General features: G+C 44.1%; 2 protein-coding genes across 7 annotated transcripts in view; one reads left to right on the top strand and one right to left on the bottom strand.

Annotated features, from left to right (window-relative positions):
• fam81b (family with sequence similarity 81 member B) overlaps positions 1–11725 on the top strand; it is a 36863-nt gene extending 25138 nt beyond the window's left edge. For 2 of the 6 annotated variants that reach the window (XM_073066287.1, XM_073066298.1), the window contains exons 8-9: positions 2936–3131; positions 5389–7800. In XM_073066287.1, coding sequence (XP_072922388.1) covers positions 2936–3131; positions 5389–5525 — 333 coding nt within the window. In that variant the 3' untranslated portion in view covers positions 5526–7800. Of the gene's footprint in view, positions 1–2935; positions 3132–5388; positions 8107–9125; positions 9244–11188 lie in introns of those variants that run through there. The other 4 variants (XM_073066318.1, XM_073066335.1, XM_073066327.1 and 1 more) reach the window with 4 other exon arrangements.
• Positions 9535–27471, bottom strand: part of skic3 (SKI3 subunit of superkiller complex) — a 183377-nt gene continuing 165440 nt past the window's right edge. The window contains exons 40-41 of the mRNA XM_073066275.1: positions 15586–15709; positions 9535–10275 (exon numbers count right to left, since the gene is read on the bottom strand). Of these exons, the coding sequence (XP_072922376.1) occupies positions 10198–10275; positions 15586–15709 (202 nt within the window). The 3' untranslated portion in view covers positions 9535–10197. The remainder of the gene's footprint in view (positions 10276–15585; positions 15710–27471) is intronic.

Here is a 27471-nt window from a genome sequence, read left to right as displayed (position 1 = left end):
TCCATTTAGCCAACCCAGTGTTAATTCATGGCTTTTTGAATTAAGAGTTGGGAAGGCTTTGGGAGTAAACCTAAGGAAAATCTGGAGCTGGAGCCCCAAGGAAGTCCTATGTTCAGTCCTATGCTGCTGGTGCCAAACTGTATTGGTCTCTGCCACTGGTTTACACAAACATTCCTGACGCGTACCGGGCAGAGCCCCGCCCCCACCTCGGATACTCAGACCACATCTCCCTTATGCTAATCCCAGCATACAGACCGCTCGTCAGGCGCTCCAGACCAGTTCAGAAGCAGGTGAAAACCTGGCCAGCAGGAGCCATCTCTGCTCTTCAAGACTGCTTTGAGCACACTGACTGGCACATGTTCAAGGAGGCTGTAACCGATGGCGACTCTACCAGCTTAGAGGAGTACAAAGCATCAGTGACCAGCTACATCAGCAAGTGCATTGATGATGTTCCTCTGTCCAAGACCATCACTATACGTGCCAACCAGAAGCCATGGATGACCGCAGAGGTTCGTGCGCTGCTGAGGTCCCGCGACTCCGCCTTCAGAGCAGGCGACAAGGCAGCTTTACCAACAGCAAGGGCCAATCGGTACTGAGCCATCAGAGGGGCAAAGTGTGCACATGCCCAGCTAATCTACCGTCACTTCCAGGACAGCGGTGACACGCGGCGCATGTGGAAGGGCATCCAGGACATCACCAATTACAAGACAACATCACCTGACTGTGCAGGTGATGCCTCCCTCCCAAATGCGCTGAATAACTTCTACACTCAGTTTGATGCCAAAAATGACGTGGTGGTGAGGAAGTCCACCCCTCCTACAAATGACCAGGTCCTGTGTCTCTCCGTGGCCGATGTGAGAAGAACCCTGTGCAGGGTCAACCCACGGAAGGCTGCTGGACCAGACAACATCCCTGGTAGCGTGCTCAGAGGATGTGCAGACCAGCTAGCAGATGTTCTCACTGTCATCTTCAACATCTCCCTGAGCAGCGCCACCATTCCGACGTGCCTCAAGGCCGCCACCATCGTCCCCGTGCCGAAGAAGTCTTCAGTGTCCTGCCTAAATGACTATTTAGGGATTTTGCACTTACATTCATCATCATGAAGTGTTTCGAGAGGCTCGTCATGAGGCATCTCAAGACCCTGCTGCCCCCCTCACTGGACCCCCTGCAGTTTGCGTACCATCCCAACCGCTCAACAGATGATGCCATTGCCACCACCCTCCACCTGGCCCTAACCCAACTGGACAAAAAAGACACGTACGTTCGGATGCTGTTCATAGACTTCAGTTCAGCATTCAACATAATCATCCTTCAGAAACTGATTGGAAAGTTGAGCCTACTGGGCCTGAACACTTCCCTCTGCAACTGGATCCTAGACTTCCTGACTGGGAGACCTCAAGTTAGTCCGGATCGGGAACAGCATCTCCAACACCATCACACTGAGCATGAGGGCCCCCTAGGGCTGTGTGCTCAGTCCACTGCTGTTCACTCTGCTGACCCACGACTGTGCTGCAACACACAGCTTGAACCACATCATCAAGTTCGCCGATGTCACGACCGTGGTGGGTCTCATCAGCAAGAACAATGAGTCAGCTTATAGAGAGGAGGTGCAGTGGCTAACGGACTGGTGCAGAGCCAACAACCTGTCTCTGAATGTGAACAAAACAAAAGAGATGGTTGTTGACTTCAGGAGGGCACGGAGCGACCACTCCCCGCTGAACATCGACGGCTCCTCGGTAGAGATCGTAAAGAGCACCAAATTTCTTGGTGTTCACCTGATGGAGAATCTCACCTGGTCCCTCAACACCAGCTCCATAACAAAGAAAGCTCAGCAGCGTCTCTACTTTTTGCGAAGGCTGAGGAAAGTCCATCTCCCATCCCCCATCCTCATCACATTCTACAGAGGTTGTATTGAGAGCATCCTGAGCAGCTGCATCACTGCCTGGTTTGGAAATTGCACCATCTCGGATCGCAAGACCCTGCAGTGGATAGTGAGGTCAGCTGAGAAGATTATCAGGGTCTCTCTTCCCGCCATCACGGACATTTACACTACACGCTGCATCCGCAAAGGAAACAGCATTATGAAGGACCCCATGCACCCCTCATTCAATCTCTTCTCCCTCCTGCTGTCTGGGAAAAGGCTCCGAAGCATTCGGGCTCTCACAACCAGACTATATAACAGTTTCTTCCCCCAAGCTATCAGACTCCATAATACCTGAAGCCTGGACTGACACCTTGCCCTACTGTTCTGTTTATTATTTATTGTAATGCTTGCACTGTTTTTGTGCACTTTATGCAGTCCAGTGTAGGTCTGTAGTATCGCTTTCTCTGTTTTTTTTATTACGTAGTTCAATCTAGTTTTTTTGTACTGTGTCATGTAACACCATGGTCCTGAAAAACGTCTCATTTTTACTATGCACTGTACCAGCAGTTATGGTTGAAATGACAATAAAAGTTGACTTGACTAGACTTGAAGAGATTCTGCAGATAACGGAAATCCAGAGTAACAGACACAAGATGCTGGAGGAACTCAGCTGGTCAAGCAAAGGAATAAACAGTCAATATTTCGACGTTTGTGCAGAGACCCTTCGTCCTGGACATCTGGATTGGGGATGTGAGGAAACATGACAGTGGGTTTTGATGGTCAAAGGAGAAAATGAAAGGGAGATCGAGAGGTTTGAAAACAGACTTTACACAGAAACTCAATACAATGAGAAACTCACTTCCAATTTTAACTATATTTTATTAACAGATTTATAGTATAATACTTGGTTAACATCCCCTGACAGAAGCATTCAGAGAAGATTCATAAAAAAATGCAGAGAAGGAAAAACATGCCAGTTTTTGTCACAGATTGAACTCAAATATCATTTGTGGAGAGATGGAGGAATAAACTGCTTTAAAAAGGATTTAATTTATTTTTTTGTTTCTGTAGGAACTTGTAGAGAAGAAAATATTCGAGAAACTTAATCACATCTCAGTGAGACTAGAAAAATTAGAAGACAGGCAAAGTTTGGATATTGAACTCAACAGGAAGAAATACTCTGACACAAAGATTAATGAAAAACTTGCCAAAGTGGAGAAGAATATCTGGCTTGAAATAGAAAGCATAAAGAGTGATTATCGGGAAGGTGAGTGATTATTCCCATTGACATTGGATATCAGGAAGGTGAGTGGTTAATTCCCATTGAAACCGGATATCAGGAAGGTGAGTGGTTATTCCCATTTAAGCCAGTTCAGATGCCAGAACAATGGATTAATGGAAGGAGTTTGAACTCTGGTGATTCCTGAAAATCTAAAATTCTAAGGAGTGGATCTATGAAGATGTTAAGATTTCAATGTAGAGTTAACATAGTGTGTACTTCAATAATACCACTGTCAATTGAACTATATGATGCCATGATGCTCTTGATGTGACATATCAATTCACACCACTTGTAACTTTTTCAATGTAGAAGAAAATGTAAGCAATCTGGGGATGCCCAACAGGACATTTTGTACGATGCCAGAACCTGCTCCAGTGTTTAGTCTGAATTTATACAGTGTAATTGTCATTCAAGTGTTATAAAAAGAAACTTTTACTAAAACATTAACTTAAAGTTATATTCAAAGTAAAGAAGTAAATTTATTATCAAAGTACTAATATGCCCTGAGATTCATTTTTTGCAACATTCACAGTAAATATAAAGAAATGCAACAGAATCACTGAAAAACTACACACAAAGATGGCCAAGCAACCCACACAAAATGCTGGATCTCGGGTCTCATCCCAAAACATCGACTGTATACTCTTTTCCATAGACGCTGCCTGGCCTGCTGAGTTTCTCCAACACTTTGTGTGCGTTGCACTGGAATTCCAGCATCCACAGATTTTCACACATTTGTGGACAAGCAACCAATGTGCAAGTCAATTAATTGTGCAAATACAAAAATAAGCAAAATAATAATAGCTAAGTAGTAAATAATATTGAGAACATGAGATGTAAAGTCCTTGAAAGTGAGTCCATAGGTTGTGGGAACAGCTTAGTGATGGGGTGAATGAAGTTATTCTCTTCAGTTCAAGAGCCTGATGGTTGAGGGGTAATAACTGTTCCTGAACCTGGTGGTGTGGATTCTGAGGCTTCAGTACCTTCTTCCTGATAGCAGCAGTGAGAAGAGAGCATGGCCTGGATGATGGGGGTCCCTGATGATGGATGCTGCTTTCCTGCAAAAGTGCTGCTTTTAGATTTGGTCAGTGGTGGGAGGGCTTTACCTGTGTTGGATTGGGATGACCATTATTTTTTGTAGGTTTTTTCTTTCAAAGGTATTGGTGATTCCATACCATCGCAGCCAGTCAGCATACTCTCCACCATGCATCTGTAGAAGTTTCTCAAAGTTTTAGATGGCATGCAAAATCTTTGCAAACTTCTAAGTAGAGGCGCTGCCATACCTTCTTCACAATGCCACTTACGTGCTCGGGTCAGGATGAAATGATAACACCAAGGAACTTAAAGTTCCTGATCTTCCCCACTTCTAATCTCCCGAGAAGGCCAAGCTCATGGACCTCCGATTGTCAATAATCAGCTCCTTTTTTTAGGAATCAGATCCTGGTTTTCCTAACATTGCGTGAGAGGATTTGGCACTCAGCAAATTGCAGACCTCATGGCTCATCCATGACTTCTGGTTGGGGAAAACGATTTTGTGGGGATCCTCTCTTCCACAAGTGTCCTTATAAAATTGACATGTTAACTGTAAGCACCTTGTCAACCTTCAAATACAAAACGCACATTTTATACAACTAACCAAATTAATTAATTAATTAATACACTTAAATACGTTTAAGCTGTAAGAAATAATTTAAAACACACGAACTATCAATGAAAACAAAGCAAGGAGAAACATTCAACTAACACAAACTAATTTAAAGTAATATTTGCTCGTGTGCTGAAGCTCCATTTCAGATAGCAGTGTTCCTACCCGACACCAGATCTAGTTGCAAGCCTTTAATTTCCAAAGCAAATCCAGGTTTGACTTTCAGAGCATACCCAGCCCCAGATGACAAGATTTGACTGTGCCTCAGTGACTGAAGTGAAAATGAACTTCTGCTCTGGTATTTCACAGCAGTGACAAAACAAAACAAATTTTTATCACATTTTAATTCTACAATGGTGACGTAATTTAATTATAGTATGACCTTAGAAATTAATGTTCAGAAAAGTAACAAGTTCATAATATAGTTTTCTTTCAAATCTATGTTAAGTGGGAACAAAATGTATTTTTTAAAGTTATTTTATTACCTTCTGTAAGTTGAATGCAGATATGGTATATATTACTTATAATTATGTCTATGAATAATTAAATTGCATTTTAGATTATATTAATTTCTGAAATCCAAATTTTCTTTAACAGGATTTCAATCTATTAAGGAATCAATCAATTCGTTGAATAAAATCAGTGACAGGAAGATAAAACTGGACAAAGAAAAGGTTCAGAAAGGCTTAAAACAAATCCGACGACAGATAATTGATCTTAAACGCTATCCATAAAATTCTGTAGGATCTGATTGATATCTGTAACCAGCAAACGATTGAAGCTTTTTATTTACACACCATATAGTCTGGGTTTTATATTCCTTCTTGTTCCAACAGTGAAATAGTTTGAAATTAATAATCCAGGTAGATTATGCAGCTCTAAAATGAATAATAAATCTCTTTTGGAATTACATGTTTCAGTTAGTTTTCTCTAATATATAGCTACATTCCACATGACAACAAAAGAAAGATAATTTGCCTCAGAAAATTCTCAGTTTGTCATTGTCCAACTAATTCAAGATATTTCTAATGACATTAAACCCTGCTTTTGAAAACTTATCTGTTGCTTTGGTGAACAGTAATGAACTGTATAATTAAAGACACTGCAACTCTGTCCACATATAATAATGAAATAATTATGAAACACTGTCTAATTTATCCTTTAATCTTAATGGTACCCAGAATGAAACAGGACAATGTCAGAAAAAAATCCATTGGTACCCCATTTGTACAGTTCTGGTCACCAAATTATAGGAAATATTTCAACAAATTAGAGAGTACAGAGGAGATTTATTAGAATGTTACCTGGGTTTAAGCACCTAAGTTACAGAGAAAGGTTGAACAGGTTAGGTCTTTATTCTTTGGAGTGTAGAAGGTTGAGGGGGGACTTGATAGAGGTATTTTAAAATTATGAGGGGGTAGATAGAGTTGACATAGATAAGCTTTTTCCATTGAGTAAGGGAGATTCAAACAAGAGGACATGAGTTGAGAGTTAAAGGGCAAAAGTTTAGGGGTAACACGAGGGGGAACTTCTTTACTCAAGAGTGGTAGCTGTGTGGAACGAGCTTCCAGTAGAAGTGGTAGAGGCAGGTTTGATTTTGTCATTTAAAAAAATTGGATAGGTATATGGACAGGAAAGGAATGGAAGGTTATGGGCTGAGTGCAGGTAGGTGGGACTAGGTGAGAGTAAGCGTTCGGGCACGGACTAGAAGGGCCAAGATGGCCTGTATCCATGCTGTAATTGTTATATGGTTATATTTAAATCAAAAATCTATTGAATTGAATTTACTTTATTTCTTACATTCATTACGTACATGAGTAAAAACCTTAATGTTACGTCTCCATCTAAATGTGCAATCATAGTAATTTATAATAAATAGACCAGTCAATGTAACATAAAAATACACTCAAATCAGCGTGTGTTAATCAGTCTGATAGCCTGGTTGAAGAAGTTGTCCCGGAGCCTGTTGGTCCTGGCTTTTATGCTGCAGTACTGCTTCCCGGATGGTAGCAGCTGGAATAGATTGTGATTGGGGTGACTCGGGTCCCCAATGAACCTATGGGCCCTTTTTACACACCTGTCCTTGTAAATGTCCTGAATCATGGGAAGTTCACAACTACAGATGCGCTGGGCTGTCCGCACCACTCTCTGCAGAGTCTTGTGGTTAAAGGAGGTACAGTTCCCATACCAGTCAGTGATGCAGCCAGTCAGGATGCTCTCAATAGTGCCCCTGTAGAAAGCCCTGAGGATTTGGGGGCCCATACCAAACTTCAACTGTCTGAGGTGAAAGAGGCACTGTTGTGCCTTTTTCACCACACAGCTGGTGTGTACAGACCACGTGAAATCATGATTTGGATGCCGAGCAATTTAAACTTTAATACATTTTCATTTTTAATCACCATAAACATCTGCTCTTTCACTTGCTCCCTCCAACTATCATATATCCCTGTGTTCAGGTGAAAGTGACTGTTTATTTCAATCTAGTGTACTGTATTGACTGCTCATGCATATCCCCCTCTAAATTGAAGAGAACATTTATGAATAAGATGCCTGTTTTGAAGACTACCTATATTCAAGTTTCTGGGTTTTAATTCCCTGTCCCACCCCAACATTGAATCCTGTATTGTTCCAAGAATGGTCAATAGAAAATTGAAAGTCAGCACCTCTTCTTGAATCCAAACACAGTACAGACGTCCAGATTCAACAATTTTAAATGATACTGCTACTTTAATGATCACCTTTCAAATCCATTTTATACCGTTTTCTGTTTTATCAAGCACAGTTTATCATATCTCCTCTCCTTTCTCACTGTGTCACAGAACTTCCCTCGCCATCTTCCTTCTCATCTCTTTTCTCTTTTTTGAAAAAACAGAAAACATTATCCTCCTGAAGATTAACCAGAAACAACGGCTTTTTCACACTTCACACCTGCTGGTTGACCATCAAGCATTTCCAGTACTGCTTAAATTTTATATCTTTGACACCGTGCTTGTTTCATAACCTTATGTACAAACTAGAACTGTCCATCAAAACATCATTTGTATATAGTTAACCAAAGATTTATAGTTTTGTATCTGGTATTTATATAAACTACTAAAATTAAGGCAGCTAAATGTAGTTATATTGCAAGTCCAAGTGCATTTATATTTTGATTTAGTTATTAACTACTGTGGGAATCAATTGTACGGCATATTTAAATTATTTTATTAATTTTAATTTAGCTAACAGCTGAATACATCTTGATGATAGCACCTGATTCGTTTTATCATAAAAACAAATGTGTAACATTATACTTCAGAATAAAGTACAGATATTTTCCTAGGCTCTGTTGATGTCATTTATTTTGTCAATATTGTACCTAACAAAGATATGCATCCTAAAACAGATCATTAACACTCATTTGCCTTTGATTATTTTAAGAAAATTACATGTTGTTAAATGTCCGCACTATCTTCACAAAGAATTACAGCCCTTTAGCCCATCCAGTCTGTGGCGAACCATTAGTCTGCCTAGTCCCATTGACCTGCTCCCGGACCATAGCCCTTCCGTACCTCTCCCAATCTCCTACCTATCCAAACTTTTCTTGCTCATAACATTGTGTTCCTGCTCTTTTGTGGATTCCTGCCCTTTATCTTTATGTGCTGTTTTGCTCAGGCAAGTGTTGGAAAGCTATAGTCTTCAACTTGCTGAGAAGGTAGGATTTTGATTGTATTCCAATTATTTTAGACTGTTATAACATTCCCCCATCACCCACTCTGATATCCTTTGTTGATTCATATTTTACATAAATAGAAGTTTAAAAAAGCTCAATCAAGTTATTATTTGTCATTTCTATTGCAAACTGACTGATATGATTCCCCACACAAAATGCTGGAGGAACTCAACAGTTCAGGCATCTATGGAAAGGAGTACAGTCGATGTTTTGGGGTGAGACCCTTCAGCTGGACTGGAGACAAATAGATGAGTCTGTTTAGTTCCTCCAGCATTTTGTAAATGTTGCTTGGATTTCCGGCATCTGCAGATTTTCTCTTGTTTGTGCTATGATTACCCATCCACTCTGACATCTGCTGACAGTCATGATTCCTCCATAGCTTTCAACTGCAACTCTTAATGCGATGCTGGTAGCTCTAACTGCAACAGCTACTGCTCAGAGGAAGGAGAGGTTGGCTGCAAATTTTCAATGTTGACTTGCCAAATTGACAGATGGTGTTGCATCTATTCTTGTTCCTTCAGAAAGTCTAACAGTGCAGAATCTGAGACCAGATAGTTCTAGGTGAAAAAAAAAATTGCTTTGATTTAGTTTTTGAAATTACTTGTATTTGTTTTGTTTTCAGTGTTTCAATATCTTCAATTTGAACAGCTTTTACAACACATTTCAATTAGCAAAGCAGCCCAGCTTTGTAAGCTTGTCTGGGAATTTTGAAGGTGAGGCTTCTGCAAAACATTCCTCGGTGGGCCCATGGCACTGAATTTAAAGATGCAGAGGGCCAAAGCAGGCACTCTGCATCCATTGCAGCCAGCCAACTGCACAGGTATATAGACTACCGCGGGCAGTGATTCTGGAGAGAGGATCTTATCTACCAGCATTTCACCCATTAACTGAATTTAAAGATGCACAAGGACAGGGCCAAACCTATAGGCTCTCTGCATCCATTGCAGCCACCAGCAGCACAGATGTGCGTATCATGAGCAGTAATTCTGGATATAGAATCTCATCAGCCATTAACAATTTCTCTGTACACAGATGCTTCATGATTAGTTTTAATTCCAAATTTCCAGCGCCAGCTCCAGTTTGCATTTTTTAAACAGTTCCTGTGCAGACACAGCATTAAAACTTCACTTCAATAATCCAGTAACAAATGAGATGTTTGAATACATTTGGTGCAAAAGATGAAGCAATATTTGTTAAAAATAATTGAGAACATCAGAATGGTGAATTTAATGATAAGCATGAAGTTAAATATAATTTTTAATTGTAACTTTCAGTAGGAAGTAATGAATGCATAGCTTGCTGTGCTGTAATGAACTGTGCAGCAAATGGTCAAACATGATTGTTTCACTGTAATCACACATTACACCTTCATTGTCAAGTTATAATAATCTTCAAATAAAAAAATTGGCATACTCCTTGACCATGAAAAATATTCAAATGTAAAACACAGGACAATACAATGATTGCATAGAAGAGAAAGTATTGATCCAGATGATACATGATTTTTTTTACATAGATATCCAAGGTGCACTGAGCAAGGGGAGGGGTATTGCTTCAGGAAAAGCCAGCCAGCCATAGGTACTGCGGTTAGAATGTCAGACATCCAAGTAATGTTAGCAGCCAAAAGCCACATCCCCCGTGTTACAGTTTACTGTTCACACATTCATGGTCAGATCTTTGTTCCAATTTAATGATTATGATGACTCATTAAGCTTCTGGTACAGTTCTTCGACTCTGGAATCCCCTTTCAGTTGTGCATTCTGAAGTAAAACCTGCAAGCGCAATAAATTCATTTAGAACAGGTTATTTTGACCAAACGTTTGATCTTTCTATGCTTCATAAACATAAAATTTATCAGATAAATCTATGACATTATTGTGGTCGCACGTGACATAATACTGGCCGAGACAGGACGCAGACCGCGGTCACACACAACGTACACCAGCCGAGACAGGATGCAGACTGCGGTCATTGCGGACACCGGCCAAGACAGGGTGCAGACTGCGGTCACAGACAACGTACACCGGCTGAGACAGGATGCACACTGCGGTCACACACAACGTACACCGGCCGGGACAGGGCGCAGACTGCGGTCACACACAATGTACACCGGCCGAGACAGGACACAGACCGCGGTCACACACAAAGTACACCAGCCAAGACAGGACACAGACCGCGGTCACACACAACGTACACTGGCCAAGACAGGGTGCAGACTGCAGTCACAGACAACGTACACTGGCCAAGACAGGACGCAGACTGCGGTCACAATCTATAATGATGAGACAACAGACCTGAAGGCCAGGAGCCAAACTTGGTTCTCAGACGCTCTGAGACACATGCCATTTGGAGCTTTTAATAGGTAGTGGGAGCTTCTCACCACTACCAATCCCCCCCCACAATGCCCCCCGCCCCCACTATAACAACCTTAAGGAATCAAATCAGCATAATAGGTTTGAAAGTGAGGTATGAAAGTGAACTTGGAGATCTTAAGATATTAAACGAAGACCACTTTCAACCCATTGAAATACATCTTTTAATTCGAAGGGCCGAATGGCCTACTCCTGCCCCTATTTTCTATTACCTCCACTGCTCTTTTAAATTTCCTAACAGTGACTCCTTTGCTTGCATCTTCAAAAAAAAAGCTCTATTTCTATCTTCAATATCTCTATTTTTCCCTTTCAGGGTTCTTTTGAAGACCCTGACCTGGAGTTACACGCTGACTTTGGTTCTTTGCGAGAGTGGGACCCGTTCTCGGGGTCTCACGACTGGCCGCTATTGGATATACCAAGGACATGGCCTAGAAGACTAGCGTGCCGGAAGACTGGGTTCCGGGATTTCACGGCTCTGGAAGCGGGTGGACTCGAGATGTGGGCAGCTGCAGAAAGTTGGTGTGTCATGGAAGATGAAGATCGAATACAGCAAGCTGGCTGCTGGCTGTGCGCCCAGAGACACGAGTTCTTTGGGCACAGAGCTCGGAAAAAGCAACACAACAGACTTTTAACATCATAAATCAGTGAGTTGCTTTGTTATGTCTCCGTGACATAACTGTGAAAAAGAGACACCTCTTTCTCCCTTAATAGAGGGAGAGAGAGAGAGAACTTGTGGTATGTCAAATTAACAGGTTAACGAGTAGTCTTGGGGTACTGCAAGTCTGTGTCTTTATTAATGCTTTGCTGCACACTTGAGTGCTCGTTGGGGGAGTCATTGTTTTTTGCTGGTGTGGGGGGACAGTTGTTTTTTTGCTGGTGTGGGGGACAGTCGTTTTTTTGCTGGTGTGGGGGACAGTCGTTTTTTTGCTGGTGTGGGGGGACAGTCGTTTTTTTGCTGGTGTGGGGGGACAGTCGTTTTTTTGCTGGTGTGGGGGGACAGTCGTTTTTTTGCTGGTGTGGGGGACAGTCGTTTTTTTGCTGGTGTGGGGGGACAGTCGTTTTTTTGCTGGTGTGGGGGACAGTCGTTTTTTTGCTGGTGTGGGGGGACAGTCGTTTTTTTGCTGGTGTGGAGGACAGTCGTTTTTTTGCTGGTGTGGAGGACAGTCGTTTTTTTGCTGGTGTGGGGGGACAGTCGTTTTTTTGCTGGTGTGGGGGACAGTCGTTTTTTTGCTGGTGTGGGGGGACAGTCGTTTTTTTGCTGGTGTGGGGGACAGTCATTTTTTTGCTGGTGTGGGGGGACAGTCGTTTTTTTGCTGGTGTGGGGGGACAGTCGTTTTTTTGCTGGTGTGGGGGGACAGTCGTTTTTTTGCTGGTGTGGGGGGACAGTCGTTTTTTTGCTGGTGTGGGGGGACAGTCGTTTTTTTGCTGGTGTGGGGGACAGTCGTTTTTTTGCTGGTGTGGGGGGACAGTCGTTTTTTTGCTGGTGTGGGGGGACAGTCGTTTTTTTGCTGGTGTGGGGGACAGTCGTTTTTTTGCTGGTGTGGGGGGACAGTCGTTTTTTTGCTAGTGTGGGGGACAGTCGTTTTTTTGCTGGTGTGGGGGACAGTCGTTGCTTTTTTGCTGGTGTGGGGGGACAGTCGTTTTTTTGCTGGTGTGGGGGGACAGTCGTTTTTTTGCTGGTGTGGGGGACAGTCGTTTTTTTGCTGGTGTGGGGGGACAGTCGTTTTTTTGCTGGTGTGGGGGACAGTCGTTTTTTTGCTGGTGTGGGGGGAGTCATTGTTTTTTGCTGGTGTGGGGGGACAGTCGTTTTTTTGCTGGTGTGGGGGGACAGTCGTTTTTTTGCTGGTGTGGGGGACAGTCGTTTTTTTGCTGGTGTGGGGGGACAGTCGTTTTTTTGCTGGTGTGGGGGACAGTCGTTTTTTTGCTGGTGTGGGGGGACAGTCGTTTTTTTGCTGGTGTGGGGGACAGTCGTTTTTTTGCTGGTGTGGGGGGACAGTCGTTTTTTTGCTGGTGTGGGGGGACAGTCGTTTTTTTGCTGGTGTGGGGGGACAGTCGTTTTTTTGCTGGTGTGGGGGACAGTCGTTTTTTTGCTGGTGTGGGGGGACAGTCGTTTTTTTGCTGGTGTGGGGGGACAGTCGTTTTTTTGCTGGTGTGGGGGACAGTCGTTTTTTTGCTGGTGTGGGGGGACAGTCATTTTTTTGCTAGTGTGGGGGACAGTCGTTTTTTTGCTGGTGTGGGGGACAGTCGTTGCTTTTTTGCTGGTGTGGGGGACAGTCGTTTTTTTGCTGGTGTGGGGGACAGTCGTTTTTTTGCTGGTGTGGGGGGAGTCATTGTTTTTTGCTGGTGTGGGGGGACAGTCATTTTTTTGCTGGTGTGGGGGGACAGTCGTTTTTTTGCTGGTGTGGGGGACAGTCGTTTTTTTGCTGGTGTGGGGGGACAGTCGTTTTTTTGCTGGTGTGGGGGACAGTCGTTTTTTTGCTGGTGTGGGGGGAGTCATTGTTTTTTGCTGGTGTGGGGGGACAGTCGTTTTTTTGCTGGTGTGGGGGGACAGTCGTTTTTTTGCTGGTGTGGGGGGACAGTCGTTTTTTTGCTGGTGTGGGGGACAGTCGTTTTTTTGCTGGTGTGGGGGGACAGTCGTTTTTTTGCTGGTGTGGGGGACAGTCGTTTTTTTGCTGGTGTGGGGGACAGTCGTTGCTTTTTTGCTGGTGTGGGGGGACAGTCGTTTTTTTGCTGATGTGGGGGGACAGTCGTTTTTTTGCTGGTGTGGGGGACAGTCGTTTTTTTGCTGGTGTGGGGGACAGTCGTTTTTTTGCTGGTGTGGGGGGGCAGTCATTGCTTTTTCGCTGGTGTGGGGGGCAGTCGTTGCTTTTTTGCTGGTGTGGGGGGCAGTCGTTGCTTTTTTGCTGGTGTGGGGGGCAGTCGTTGCTTTTTTGCTGGTGTGGGGGGGCAGTCGTTGCTTTTTTGCTGGTGTGGGGGGCAGTCATTGCTTTTTTGCTGGTGTGGGGGGGCAGTCGTTGCTTTTTTGCTGGTGTGGGGGGCAGTCATTGCTTTTTTGCTGGTGTGGGGGGCAGTCGTTGCTTTTTTGCTGGTGTGGGGGGGCAGTCGTTGCTTTTTTGCTGGTGTGGGGGGCAGTCGTTGCTTTTTTGCTGGTGTGGGGGGGCAGTCGTTGCTTTTTTGCTGGTGTGGGGGGCAGTCGTTGCTTTTTTGCTGGTGTGGGGGGCAGTCGTTGCTTTTTTGCTGGTGTGGGGGGCAGTCGTTGCTTTTTTGCTGGTGTGGGGGGGCAGTCATTTTTTTGCTGGTGTGGGGGGTCGTTGCTTTTTTGCTGGTGGGGGGCAGTCGTTGCTTTTTTGCTGGTGTGGGGGGGCAGTCGTTGCTTTTCTGCTGGTGTGGGGGGGCAGTCGTTGCTTTTTTGCTGGTGTGGGGGGCAGTCGTTGCTTTTTTGCTGGTGTGGGGGGCAGTCGTTGCTTTTTTGCTGGTGTGGGGGGGCAGTCATTTTTTTGCTGGTGTGGGGGGTCGTTGCTTTTTTGCTGGTGGGGGGCAGTCGTTGCTTTTTTGCTGGTGTGGGGGGGCAGTCGTTGCTTTTCTGCTGGTGTGGGGGGGCAGTCGTTTTTTTGCTGGTGTGGGGGGCAGTCGTTGCTTTTTTGCTGGTGTGGGGGGGCAGTCGTTGCTTTTTTGCTGGTGTGGGGGCGGTCGCTGCTTTTTTGCTGGTGTGGAGGGGTCGTTGCTTTTTTGCTGGTTTGGGGGACGGTTGTTGCTTTTTTGCTGGTTTGGGGGGGCGGTTGTTGCTTTCCTGCTGCTTATGCTTGGGGGGGAGTTGCGGGGGCTTTGGGGTTCTGACATTTAACTGTCATTCATTCTGTGGGGCACTCCTGTTTTTGTGGATGTTTGAGAAGATGAAGAATTCCAGGATGTATATTGTACACATTTCTGACATTAAATGTACCTTTGAAACCTTTTGAAATGATAGACAAATAAGTTTTAGAGGAGAAACAATGCTAATTAAAATAAGAAATGCTACTAAGCAAAGTAAATTTATTATTTTTCTTGTATAGCCCAAAATGCTACAACTAACATCAGGCTAAAATACATTTTCACAGCTGCTCGCAACATCTTGATATGTATATATAATTGGGTGTATAAAGAGAGGACGGGAGGATGAATACAGGGCCCTGATGGAGGTCTTTGTCAAATGGTGCAAGCTGAATCATCTGCAGATCAACATCAGTAAGACAAAGGAGATGAAGATGGACTTCAGGAAGATCAAGCCTGCACTGCTTCCTGTTACTATTGATGTTGATGGTATAGCCGGGGAAGTGATGACCCCCTCCTATTAGAGTGCTATTAACCTCTGTTTACCACACCCTGTTATTGCAGTTATCATGTGCAATAATACCATCACTTCTTGTGCACCCATTACTGTATAATTATGATAATTCTTGCACTGTGAACCTGGAAATCTTGTGCATCTTATTTTCAAGGAAACTTTTTTTTATTCTTTCTTTCTTCTCTTCTAACATTTCTATATCTGTGCACTTGTAATGCTACCGTGACACTGTCATTTCCTTTGGGATCAATAAAGCATCTATCTATAATTTGATTTTGTCCACATTATGCCCATGAGCACACTTAAAAAATAATTCAGCAGCTCTGGAATTCCTCAGGACTTTGAATCTTCATGCAATTCATTGATTTAACATAGTTTAGTCTTACCGTAATAAGTGTGTCATCATTTTTGGCCCACAGATGTCGGAGGAGGTACCAGCGTGCAACTGATGCGATGCTTTCAGAATAACCTGGCTGATACACGACTCTCTCCAGCAGCCGTCGGGTCTCCCTGGAGGATGGATATAGTATCAATCCACTCTCTTAGTTGACCACTTAAGCTTCTCAAAGCTTAGAATTGAAATTGATACACTTTATTACATTTGTCACACTGAAACTATCTTATCAACACATTACACCAACCTGTTCCCCTACTCCATTGGTATCAATTTAAACACTCCACAGTTACGTCTCTCATCTTTTGTCTATTTTTTTTTACTATTTACTCACTCATCCTGCTATGTCCCTTTGCTTCTGGGCATCAGCATTAATCCTTACCCTCATCGTTTGTTAACCTCAGCTCAGCCTAATACTTTATCTTTTGATTTGTTGCCCTCAATATGCTTAAACATTTCCTTTCAATAAATCCATGTTCATGACCTTTCCATAAAGATTTTCACCAGATCATTAACAACCACACTTTCAGAATCCCATCTGCCTGTCTTCCAGCTCTCCATCTCACATGGGAAAAATGTGAAGTTATCCACTATGATTTTTTTTTAGGTGGACAGGATATGTGTAGATGTTTAAAGGGATTTCAGTTTCACTGAAAAATCAATATAATATTTCACCTGCATGTTAAGAACAGTAATGTATGTGTGTCTTTATTGCAGAAATATTCCAGTAGTTTGGTCTTATTTTTGCTATGCAGGATCTTAGTGACACATCTCCCGGAGCACACTTTAGATCTTGTCACCAAAGCAGAATATGCTTGCACTGTGGGTCAGCCTTCCCCACACTGTACGGGACTGAACTTCCAAGAGTTAAGAGTTCAAAGTAAAATTTATCAGAGTATATACATGGCACCACATACAAATCTGAGATACTTTTCCTGCCTGACTCAGCAAATCTTTAGAATTGTAACCGTAAACAGGATCAATGGAAAGATCAAGAAGATAGAAGACAACAAACTGTGAGAATGCAAATATAAATAAAAAGCAATAAATAACGAGTGCATGAAATAACAAGATAAAGAGTCCTTAAATTTGTGGGAACAGTGTAAGTAGAATGAGTGTAGTTATCCCTTTTGTTCAAGAGCCTGATGGTAACTGTTCTTGAGCCTGGTGGTGGTGGAGTCCTGAAACCCTTGTACCTTCTACATGATGGCAGCAGCGAGAAACGAGCATGGACTGGGTGGTGAGGATCTCTGATGATGGATGCTGCTTTTCTACAGCAACGTTTCATGTAGATGTACTCAATGGTCGGGAGTGTTTTACCTGTGATGTACTGGGCTGGATCCACTATATTTTGTAGGACTTTTCGTCCAAAGGCATTAATGTTCCCATACCAGGCCATAATTCAGTCAGTCAGCACACTTTCCACCACACACTGGAAGAAGTTTGTCAAGGTTTTTGATGACATGTCAAACCTCTGCAGATGCCTGAGGAAGTAGAGATGCTGTAGTATTTTCTTTGCAATTGCATTTATATGAAGTGTCCAGGACAGGTCGTCTGAGATAGTGACACCCAAGAATTTAAAGTTATTGACCCTCTTCATCACTGATCTTCTGATCATTACTGGCTCATGGACCTCTGGTTTCCCTCTCCTGAAGTCTACTATCAGCTCCCAGGTCTTACTGACATTGAGAGGTTGTTGTTATTGCACGACTCAGCCAAATATTCAATCTTCCTTCCGTATGCTGATTCATCACCACCTTTGATACAGCCCACAACAGTGGTGTCATCAGCAAACTTTAATATGGCATTGGAGCTGTACTTAGCCACATAGTCATAGGTGTAAAGCGAATAAAACAGGGAGCTAAGATCACATCCCTGTGGTGATGGAGATTGTAGAGGAGATGTTATTGCCAATCAGAACCTATCAAGTGAGGAAATCTAGGATCAAATTGCACAAGGGGATATTGAGGTCCAGGTCTTGGAGTTTTGAGGGGATGATGGTTTAAATGCTGAGCTGTAATTGATAAAGCACATCCTGATGTATGTATCTTTGCTCTCCAAATGTTCCATAGTTGTGTGAAGAGCCAATAAAATGGTATCTGCTGTGGACCTAGTGCTTCAGTATGCAAATTGGAACAGGTCCACTGAGATAGGAGCAGATGTTTTTACACCAGCCTCTCAAAACATTTCATCACTGTGAATGCCACTGGGCAATAGCCACTGAGGCAGGTTGCCACTTTTCATGGGCATAGCAGATGGGTACACACATTACTGGAGAGAGAGGATGAAGATATCTGTGAACACAGCAGCCAGTTGGTCAGGTACTCCGTCTGGACTGGATGATTTCCTTGGATTCACTCTCTTGTAGGCAGCCCTCATGCCATCTTCCAATACTGAGACCAAAGGATCATCAGGAAACATGGGGAAGCACGATGGTTCCTCCCTGTTCTGGTGGTTAAATCGAGACTGGAAGGCACTGAGTTCATCAAGAAGCGAAGCTCTGCTGTCCCCCATGTCGCTCGATTTAGCTTTGTAGGAGGTGATGGCATTCAAACCCTATCATAGCTGTAGAGCATCCTTCATTGATTCCAGTCTAGTCTGGAATCTCCACTTCCCATCACCCGTGAGATGGGAGATCCTGCACCTCTTGTAGTATTCTACATCTCCAGACTTGAATACGTCTGATCTGGCTCTCAGCAGATTTTGGATTTCATGGTTCACCCAGGGTTTCTGATTGGGGTAAACCTTGAACGATATTGTGGGGACACAGCTGTTTTAATAAAGTCTGTTACAACCCTAGTGTAGCCATTCAAGACCTCAGATGAGCTCTTGAACACGGCCCAGTCCATTGACTCAAGGCAAACCTGTAACCATTCCTCAGCCTCCTGCGACCACCTCTGAGTTGTCTTTATCTCTGGAGCATTTCTCTTTAGGCTCTGTCTGTATGCAGGTAGCAGGAGTACAGCCAAGTGACACGGCTTGCCAAAATGCAGTCTTGGGAAGGAACAATAGGCATTCCTTATCACAGTGTAGCAGTGGATTTTTGTGCTGGGACCTTTGGTGCAACTGCTTACATGCTGGTGAAAATTGGGCAAGGTTTTCCTCAAAAAGGCCTGGTTCCTCAACTCACTGACTATAATGTGAAATGCTGTTTCTTGCCTGCAGATGACATCGTGCAGTTTTGCGAGTGCTCGCTTACAATCTGTGGTCAGGATCATGGGCGAGAGCTCCTGAGGCAAATAGAATGATCTACATTTGATCATTAGGTGTTCTAAGTCAGGGGAACAAGAGGTCAACATTACCCCGTGCCTGAACACCAAAGAGAATTGATGCCACCTTTTTCCTTACAAGATTTCGCAGTTCAATCCATTCTGAAAATCATAAAACCTTCTGGTTGGATTGCTGCTATCTGGTGTATCTGCTGATAACCAATTCTCAGTGCAACAATCAAGTGAGATCTGCCTCATCTGCCTCCAATACATCAGCCTTACTGAGATGGTCAATCTGATTTTCCAGCGACTGCACGTTCGCCAACACGATGCTGACTAGAGGAGGTCACATCCCTCTACACTTCAGCTAGCTTGAATTCTGCCTCTCCTGCTGTGTTTCCGGTCATGGTGTTGACCTAAAATGCACCACGCTTAACTGCTCTGTATTCAATTGGTCATGAGATCTGAAAGTCATCAATGTAATTTCGTGGTCTTGTTGTAAGAGGAAGTTACCATGTAGCAGATTGCAGCAAAAATAGTTCAAAAGTAGTAATTTAAGAAGAAAACTGCAATTTTCTTCAGCCCACAGAAAGCGACTCTCTGCCAGTGTACATCAAAACTTATAGAATCCTAAAGGACTCCACAGGTTGAAAGCAAGGAAGGTCAACTGAAACTCAAGCCCAAAGAGCTATGGAAGCTTAGTCAATGACTTCATTCAAAACAGAAATATTTCGTGAATTATGGGAGAAGGAATAATAAAGTAAAATAAATCACTATTACCTTAATGAGGTGGGCACAGTAGCATAGCAGTTAGTGTAACACTTCAGTACTAGCAGCCAGAGTTCAAATCCCACTGCTATCTGTAAGGAGTTTGTAGGTTTTACATGGGACCATGCAGGTTGCCTCTGGGTGCTCTGGTTTCCTCTCATATTATTTAAAAAAGTTTAAAAAACTTTAAAAAAAATTGAAGGTTGTTGAAGCTGAGATGTTGCCAACACTGAGCCCCTGAAGAGAGCTGCTGATGCGACCTGCAGCTTGGTCATCTCTGAGGCTGAAGTAAGCAGGTGTTTCCAATGAGGCTGCGGGACCGGACGGCATCCCAGAGTGGGAACTCAGGAAGTGCGCAGCACAACTGACAGCTGTGTTACAGACATTTTGAATCTCTCCTTCTCCCAGTGTAGACTACGCTCCTGCTTCAAAACATCCACCATTATTGCTGTGCCTAATGAGACCAAGGTAACATGTCTGAACGACTGGCATCCTGTCGCACTCACCTCAATAATAAGCAAATGCTTTGAGAGGCTGGACAAGGATTACATCTGCAGCTTGCTACCACCCACACTGGACTCCCTACAATTTGCTACTGACACAACCGTTCGACAGATGACACAATAGCCACAGCTCTACACACTGTCCTTACACACTTGGAAAGGAGGGATGCTTATGTGAGAATGCTGTTCTTGGACTAACGGTTCAGCACTCAACACCGTAATTACCTACAGCTCAACAAGAAGCTCAGAGACCTCGGTCTTCACCCTGCCTTGTGTAGCTGGATCCTGGACTTCCTATCAGATCAAAAGCAGGACATAGAAATGGGTGCCCTCACCTCTGCCCCTCAGCGCTGTGTCCTAAGCCCCCTCCTTTACTCTCTGTACACCCATGACTGTGCTGTCACCCACAGCTCATAGAAACATAGAAAATAGGTGCAGGAGTAGGCCATTCAGCCTGCACTGCCATTCAGTATGATCATGGCTGATCATCCAACTCAGAACCCTGTACCTGCTTTCTCTCCATACCCCCTCATCCCTTTAGGCACAAGGGCCATATCTAACTTCCTCTTAAATATAGCCAATGAACCGGCCTCAACTGTTTCCTGTGGCAGAGAATTCCAGATTCGCCACTCTCTGTGTGAAGAAGTTTTTCCTCATCTCGGTCCTAAAAGGCTGCCCCTTTATCCTTAAACTGTGACCCCTCGTTCTGGACTTTCCCAACATCAGAAACAATCTTCCTGCATCTAGCCTGTCCAATCCCTTTAGAATGTTATACGTTTCAATAAGATCCCCCCTCAATCTTCTAAATTCCAGTGAGCATAAGCCTAGTCGATCCGGTCTTTCTTCATATGAAAGTCCTGCCATCCCAGGAATCAATCTGGTGAACCTTCTCTGTACTCTCTCTATGCCAGGAATGTCTTTCCTCAGATTAGGGGACCACAACTGCACACAATATTCTTGGTGCAGTCTCACCAAGGCCTTGTTACAACTGCAGTAGAACCTCCCTGCTCCTGTACTCAAATCCTTTTGCTATGAATGCCAACATACCATTTGCCTTTTTCACCGCCTACTGTACCTGCATGCCCACCTTCAATGACTGGTGTACAATGATACCCAGGTCTCGTTGCATCTCCCCTTTTCCTAATCGGCCACCGTTCAGATAATAATCTGTTTTCCTGTTCTTGCAACCAAAGTGGATAACCTCACATTTATCCACATTAAATTGCATCTGCCATGAAGTCACCCTGCATCCTCTTAGCATCTTCCTCACAGCTAACACCGCCGCCCAGCTTCGTGTCATCCGCAAACTTGGAGATGCTGCATTTAGTTCCCTCGTCTAAATCATTAATATATATTGTAAACAACTGGGGTCCCAACACTGAGCCTGGCGGTACCTCACTAGTCACTGCCTGCCATTCTGAAAAGGTCCCATTTATTCCCACTCTTTGCTTCCTGTCTGCCAACTAATTCTCTATCCACATCAATACCATACCCCCAATACTGTGCGCTTTAAGATTGCATACTAATCTCCTGTGTGGGACCTTGTCAAAAGCCTTTTGAAAATCCAAATATACCACATCCACTGGTTTTCCCCTATCCACTCTACTAGTTACATCCTCAAAAAATTCTATAAGGTTCATCAGACATGATTTTCCTTTCACAAATCCATGCTGACTTTGTCCGATGATTTCACTGCTTTCCAAATGTGCTATTATCACATCTTTGATAAATGACTCTAGCATTTCCCCCACCACCGATGTCAGACTAACCAATCAATAATTCCCCAGTTTCTCTCTCCCTCCTTTTTAAAAAAAGTGGGGTTACATTAGCCACCCTCCAATCCTCAGGAACTAATCCAGAATCCAAAGAGTTTTGAAAAATTATCACTAATGCATCCACTATTTCTTGGGCTACTTCCTTAAGCACTCTGGGATGCAGACCATCTGCCCCTGGGGGGTTTATCTGCCTTTAATCCCTTCAATTTACCTAACACCACTTCCCTACTAACATGTATTTCCCTCAGTTCCTCCATCTCACTAGACCCTTGGTCCCTTACTATTTCCGGAAGATTATTTATATCCTCCTTAGTGAAGACAGAACCAAAGTAGTTATTCAATTGGTCTGCCATGTCTTTGTTCCCTATGATCAATTCACCTGTTTCCGACTGTAAAGGACCTACATTTGTCTTGACCAATCTTTTTCTTTTCATGTATCTATAAAAGCTTTTACAGTCAGTTTTTATGTTCCCTGCCAGCTTTCTCTCATAATCTTTTTTTCCCTTTCCTAATTAAGCCCTTTGTCCTCCTCTGCTGGTCTCTGAACTTCTCCCAGTCCTCAGGTGTGCCGCTTTTTTTTGCTAATTTATATGTTTCTTCTTTGGACTTGATACTATCCCTAATTTCCCTTGTCAGCCACCGGAGCAGTACCTTCCCTGGTTTATTCTTTTGCCAAACTGGGATGAACAATTGTTGTAGTTCATCCATGTGATCTTTAAATGCTTGCCATTGCATATCCACCATCAACCCTTTAAATATCATTTGCCAGTCTATCTTAGCTAATTCATGTCTCATACCTTTAAAGTTACCCTTCTTTATGTTCAGAACTTTTGTTTCTGAATTAACTATGTCACTCTCCATCTTAATGAAGAATTCCACCATATTATGGTCACTCTTACCCAAGGGGCCTCGCACGACAAGATTGCTAACTAACCCTTCCTCATTGCTCAATACCCAATCTAGAATGGCCTGCTCTCTAGTTGGTTCCTTGACATGTTGGTTCAGAAAACCATCCTGCATACATTCCAAGAAATCCTCTTCCTCAGCACCCTTACCAATTTGGTTCACCCAATCTATATGTAGATTGAAGTCACCCATTATAACTACTGTTCCTTTATTGCATGCATTTCTAATTTCCTGTTTAATGCCATCCCCAACCTCACTACTACTGTTAGGTGGCCTGTACACAACTCCCACCAGCGTTTTCTGCCCCTTAGTGTTATGCAGCTCTACCCATATCGATTCCACATCCTCCAGGCTAATGTCCTTCCTTTCTATTGCGTTAATCTCCTCTCTAACCAGCAATGCTACCCCACCTCCTTTTCTTTCCTGTCTATCCCTCCTGAATATTGAATATCCCTGGATGTTGAACTCCCATCCTTGGTCACCCTGGAGCCCAACTATATCATATTCATTAATAACTATCTGCACATTCAATTCATCCACCTTGTTACGAACGCTCCTTGCATTGACACACAAAGCCTTCAGGTTTGTTTTTAAAACATTCTTAGCCCTCATACAATTATGTTGAAAAGTGGCCCTTTTTGCTTTTTGCCCTGGATTTGCCTGCCTGCCACTTTTACTTTTCACCTTACTACTTTTTGCTTCTACCCTCATTTTACACCCCACTGTCTCTCTGCACTTGCTCCCATCCCCCTGCCACATTAGTTTAAAGCCTCCTGAACAGCAGTAGCAAACGCTCCCCCTAGGACATTGGTTCCAGTCCAGCCCAGGTGCAAACCATCCTGTTTATACCAGTCCCACCTCCCCCAGAACTGGTTCCAATGCCCCAGAAATTTGAATCCCTCCCCCTTGCACCATTTTTCAAGCCACGTATTCATCTGAAATATCCTCCTATTTCTACTCTGACTAGCATGTGGCACTGGTAGTAATCCAGAGATTATTACCTTTGTGGTCCTACCTTTTAGTTTATCTCCTAACTCCCTAAATTTACCTTGCAGGACCTCATCCCGTTTTTTACCTATATCGTTGGTACCTATGTGCACCACGACCACTGGCTGTTCACCCTCCCATTCCAGAATGTCCTGCAGCCGCTCAGAGACATCCTTGACCCTTGCACCAGGGAGGCAACATACCATCCTGGAGTCTCATTTGCGGCTGCAGAAACGCCTATCTATTCCCCTTACAATCAAATCCCCTATCACTATAGCTCTCCCACTCCTTTTCCTTTCCTCCTGTGCCGCAGAGCCACCCATGGTGCGATGAACTCGGCTGCTGCTGCCTTCCCCTGATGAGACATCTCCCCCAACAGTATCCAAAACAGTATATCTGTTTAGGAGGGAGATGACCTCAGGGGACTCCTGCACTACCTGCCTACTGCTACACTGTCTAGTGGCCACCCCTTCCCTTTCTGCCTGTGTAGCCTTTACCTGCGGTGTGGCCAACTCACTGAACGTGCTATTCACGACTTTCTCAGCATCGCGGATGCTCCAGTATGAATCCAATCGCAGCTCCAGACACTCAATGTGGTCTGCCAGAAGCTGCAGTTGGACACACTTCCTGCACACATAGTCATCAGGGACACTGGAAGTATCCCTGATTTCCCACATGCTGCAGGATGAACAAACCACAGGGCCGATCTCAGCTGCCATGACCTACCCAATACTTGCCTCAACTTTTGAAACTTTCTCCTTTGAAAGGAACTTATCCGGCCTTACCTCACTTGGAGTGAAGCTCGTCCTCCGCCTCTTCTCGTCGAAGCCTCTCAAGTCAAAGCCTCAAATCTCCACTCCTTCACTGTCCCACTCACTCACTGTCTGCTTTCCACAGGCCGCTCCACTTGAGGTAACCCTCTATTTATTTGTTTGAGCTTTTCAAACTGCTTGGTCACCTGACCTCGATTGCCCAATCAGCTGCTTTCTGCTGAGTCTGAGCTATTCAAATCTTGATTGTCTAATCAACGGCTTTCTGCTGAACTATTCAAATCTTGATTGACTTGACTGCACAGTCCAACTGCCAAAACTGCCAGAATCTCTTGAGTCAAAGCCTCAAATCTCCACTCCTTCACTGGCCGCTTTCCAATCTGCTAATTAAATTTGCTGATGACACTACACCGATTGGCCTGATCTCAAATAATAATGAGGCAGCCTGCAGAGAGGAAGTCATCAAACTGACACAGTGGTGTCAAGAAAATAACCTCTCCCTCAATCTCACAAAATCAAAGGAGCTGGTTGTAGACTACCAGGAGGAATGGAGAAGCTAACCCCTATTGACATCATTGGATCTGGGGTTGACAGGGTGAATAGCTTTAAGTTCCACGGCATACACAATATCAAGGCTCTCACGTGGTCTGTACATACCAGCTGTGTGGTGAAAAAGGCACAACAGCTCCTCTTTCACTTCAGACGGTTAAGCAGTTTGGTATGGGCCCCTAAATCCTAAGGACTTTCTACAGGGGCACAATTGAGAGCATCCTGACTGGCTGCATCGCTGCCTGGTATGGGAACTTCATTTCCCTCAATGGCAGGAGTCTACAGAGAGTGGTGTGGATAGTCCAGTGCATCTGTAGATGTGAACTTCCCACTATTCAGGACATTGACAAAGCCATGGGTGTAAAAAGAACCCAAAGGATCACTGGGGACCCAAGTCACCCCAACCACAAACTGTTCCAGCTCCTAGCATTCGGGAAATGGTACCACAGTATAAAAGCCAGGACCAACAGGCTCTGGGACGGCTTTTTCCACCAGGCCATCAGATTGATCAATTCACGCTGATCCATTTGTATTTAGAAACATAGAACACCTACAGCACAACACAGGCCCTTTGGCCCACAATGCTGTGCCAAACATGTACTTACTTAGAAATTACCTAAGTTTACCCATAGACGTCTACTTTTATAAGCTCCATGTACCCAACCAGGAGATTCTGAAAAGACCCTATTGTATCGGCCTCCACCACTGTCATCGGCAGCTCATTCCACGCACTCACCACTCTCGGCATAAATAAAACTTATCCCTGACATCTCCTCTGTACCTACTTCCAAGCACCTTAAAACTGTGCCCTCTCATGTTAGCCATTTCAGCCCTGGGAAAAAGCCTCTGACTATCCACATGATCAATGCCACTCATCATCTTGTACTCTTCTATCAGGTCACCTCTCATCCTCTGTTGCTCCAAGGAGAAAAGGCCAAGTTCACTCAACCTATTCTCATAAGGCATGCTCCCCAATCCAGGCAACATCCTTGTAAATCTCCTTTGCACCTTTTCTATGGTTTCCACATCCTTCCTGTAGTGAGGTGACCAGAACTGAGCACAGTACTCCAAGTGGGGTCTGATCAGGTCCCATATAGCTGTAACATTACCTCTTGGGTCTTAAACACAATCTCGCGGTTGATGAAGGCCAATGCACCTCATGCCTTCTTAAGCACAGAGTCAACCTGCACAGCAGCTTTGAACGTCCTATGTACTCAGACTACAAGATCCCTCTGATCCTCTACACTGCCAAGAGTCTTATCATTAATACTATATGCTGTCATCATATTTGACCTACCAAAATGAACCACCTCACACTTATCTGGGTTGAACTCTATCTACCAATTCTCAGCCCAGTTTCGCATCCTATCGATGTCCCACTGTAACTTCTGACAGCCCTCCACACTATCCACAACACCCCCAACCTTGTGTCATCAGCAAATTTACTAACCCATCCCTCCACTTCTTCATCCAGGTCATTTACAAAAATCACAAAGAGAAGGGGTCCCAGAACAGATCCTTGAGGCACACCACTGGTCACCAACCCCCATACAGAATATGACCCCTCTATAACCACTCTTTGCCTTCTGTGGGCAAGCCAGTTCTGGATCCACAAAGCAAGGCCCCCCCTTGGATCCCATGCCTCCTTACTTTATCTAAAGCCTTCCATGGGGTACCTTATTAAATGTCTTGCTGAAATCCATATACACTACATCTACTGCTCTACCTTCATCAAAGTGCTTAGTCATATTATCAAAAAAATTCAATCAGGCTCGGAAGGCATGACCTGCTTTTGACAAAGCCATGCCGACTATTCGTAATCATATTATGCCTCTCCAAATGTTCATAAATCCTGCCTCTCAGGATCTTCTCCATCAACTTACCAACCACTGAAGTGAGACTCACTGGTCTACAATTTCCTGGGCTATCTCTACTCCCCTTCTTGAATAAGGGAACAACATCTGCAACCCTCCAATCCCGGAACATCCCACTGATGATGCAAAGAACATTGCCAGAGACTCAGCAATCTCCTCCCTCACCTCCCACAGAATCCTGGGGTACATCTCATCCGGTCCCAGAGACATATCCAACAGAGACTCATCCCTGCAAACGGAAGAAGTACTACACCTGCCCCCACACTTCTTCCCTCACCACCATCCTAGGCCCCAGACAGTCCTTTCAGGTGAGGCACCACTTCACCTGCGAGTCAACTGGGGTGATATACTGTATCCGGTGCTCCCCTTGTGGCCATTTATACATTGGGGAGACCCGCCGCAGACTGGGAGACCATTTCGCTGAACACCGGCGCTCAGTTCTCCAGCAGTGGCGGGATCTCCCTGTGGCCACACACTTCAATTCCACAGACCACTCCCACTCCAATATGTCGGTCCATGGCCTCCTCTACCATCAAG

Source organism: Hemitrygon akajei, chromosome 2 (genome assembly GCF_048418815.1).
Source record: "Hemitrygon akajei chromosome 2, sHemAka1.3, whole genome shotgun sequence".
Classification (NCBI taxonomy): domain Eukaryota; kingdom Metazoa; phylum Chordata; class Chondrichthyes; order Myliobatiformes; family Dasyatidae; genus Hemitrygon; species Hemitrygon akajei.
This window is presented reverse-complemented; position numbering and strand designations above follow the sequence as displayed.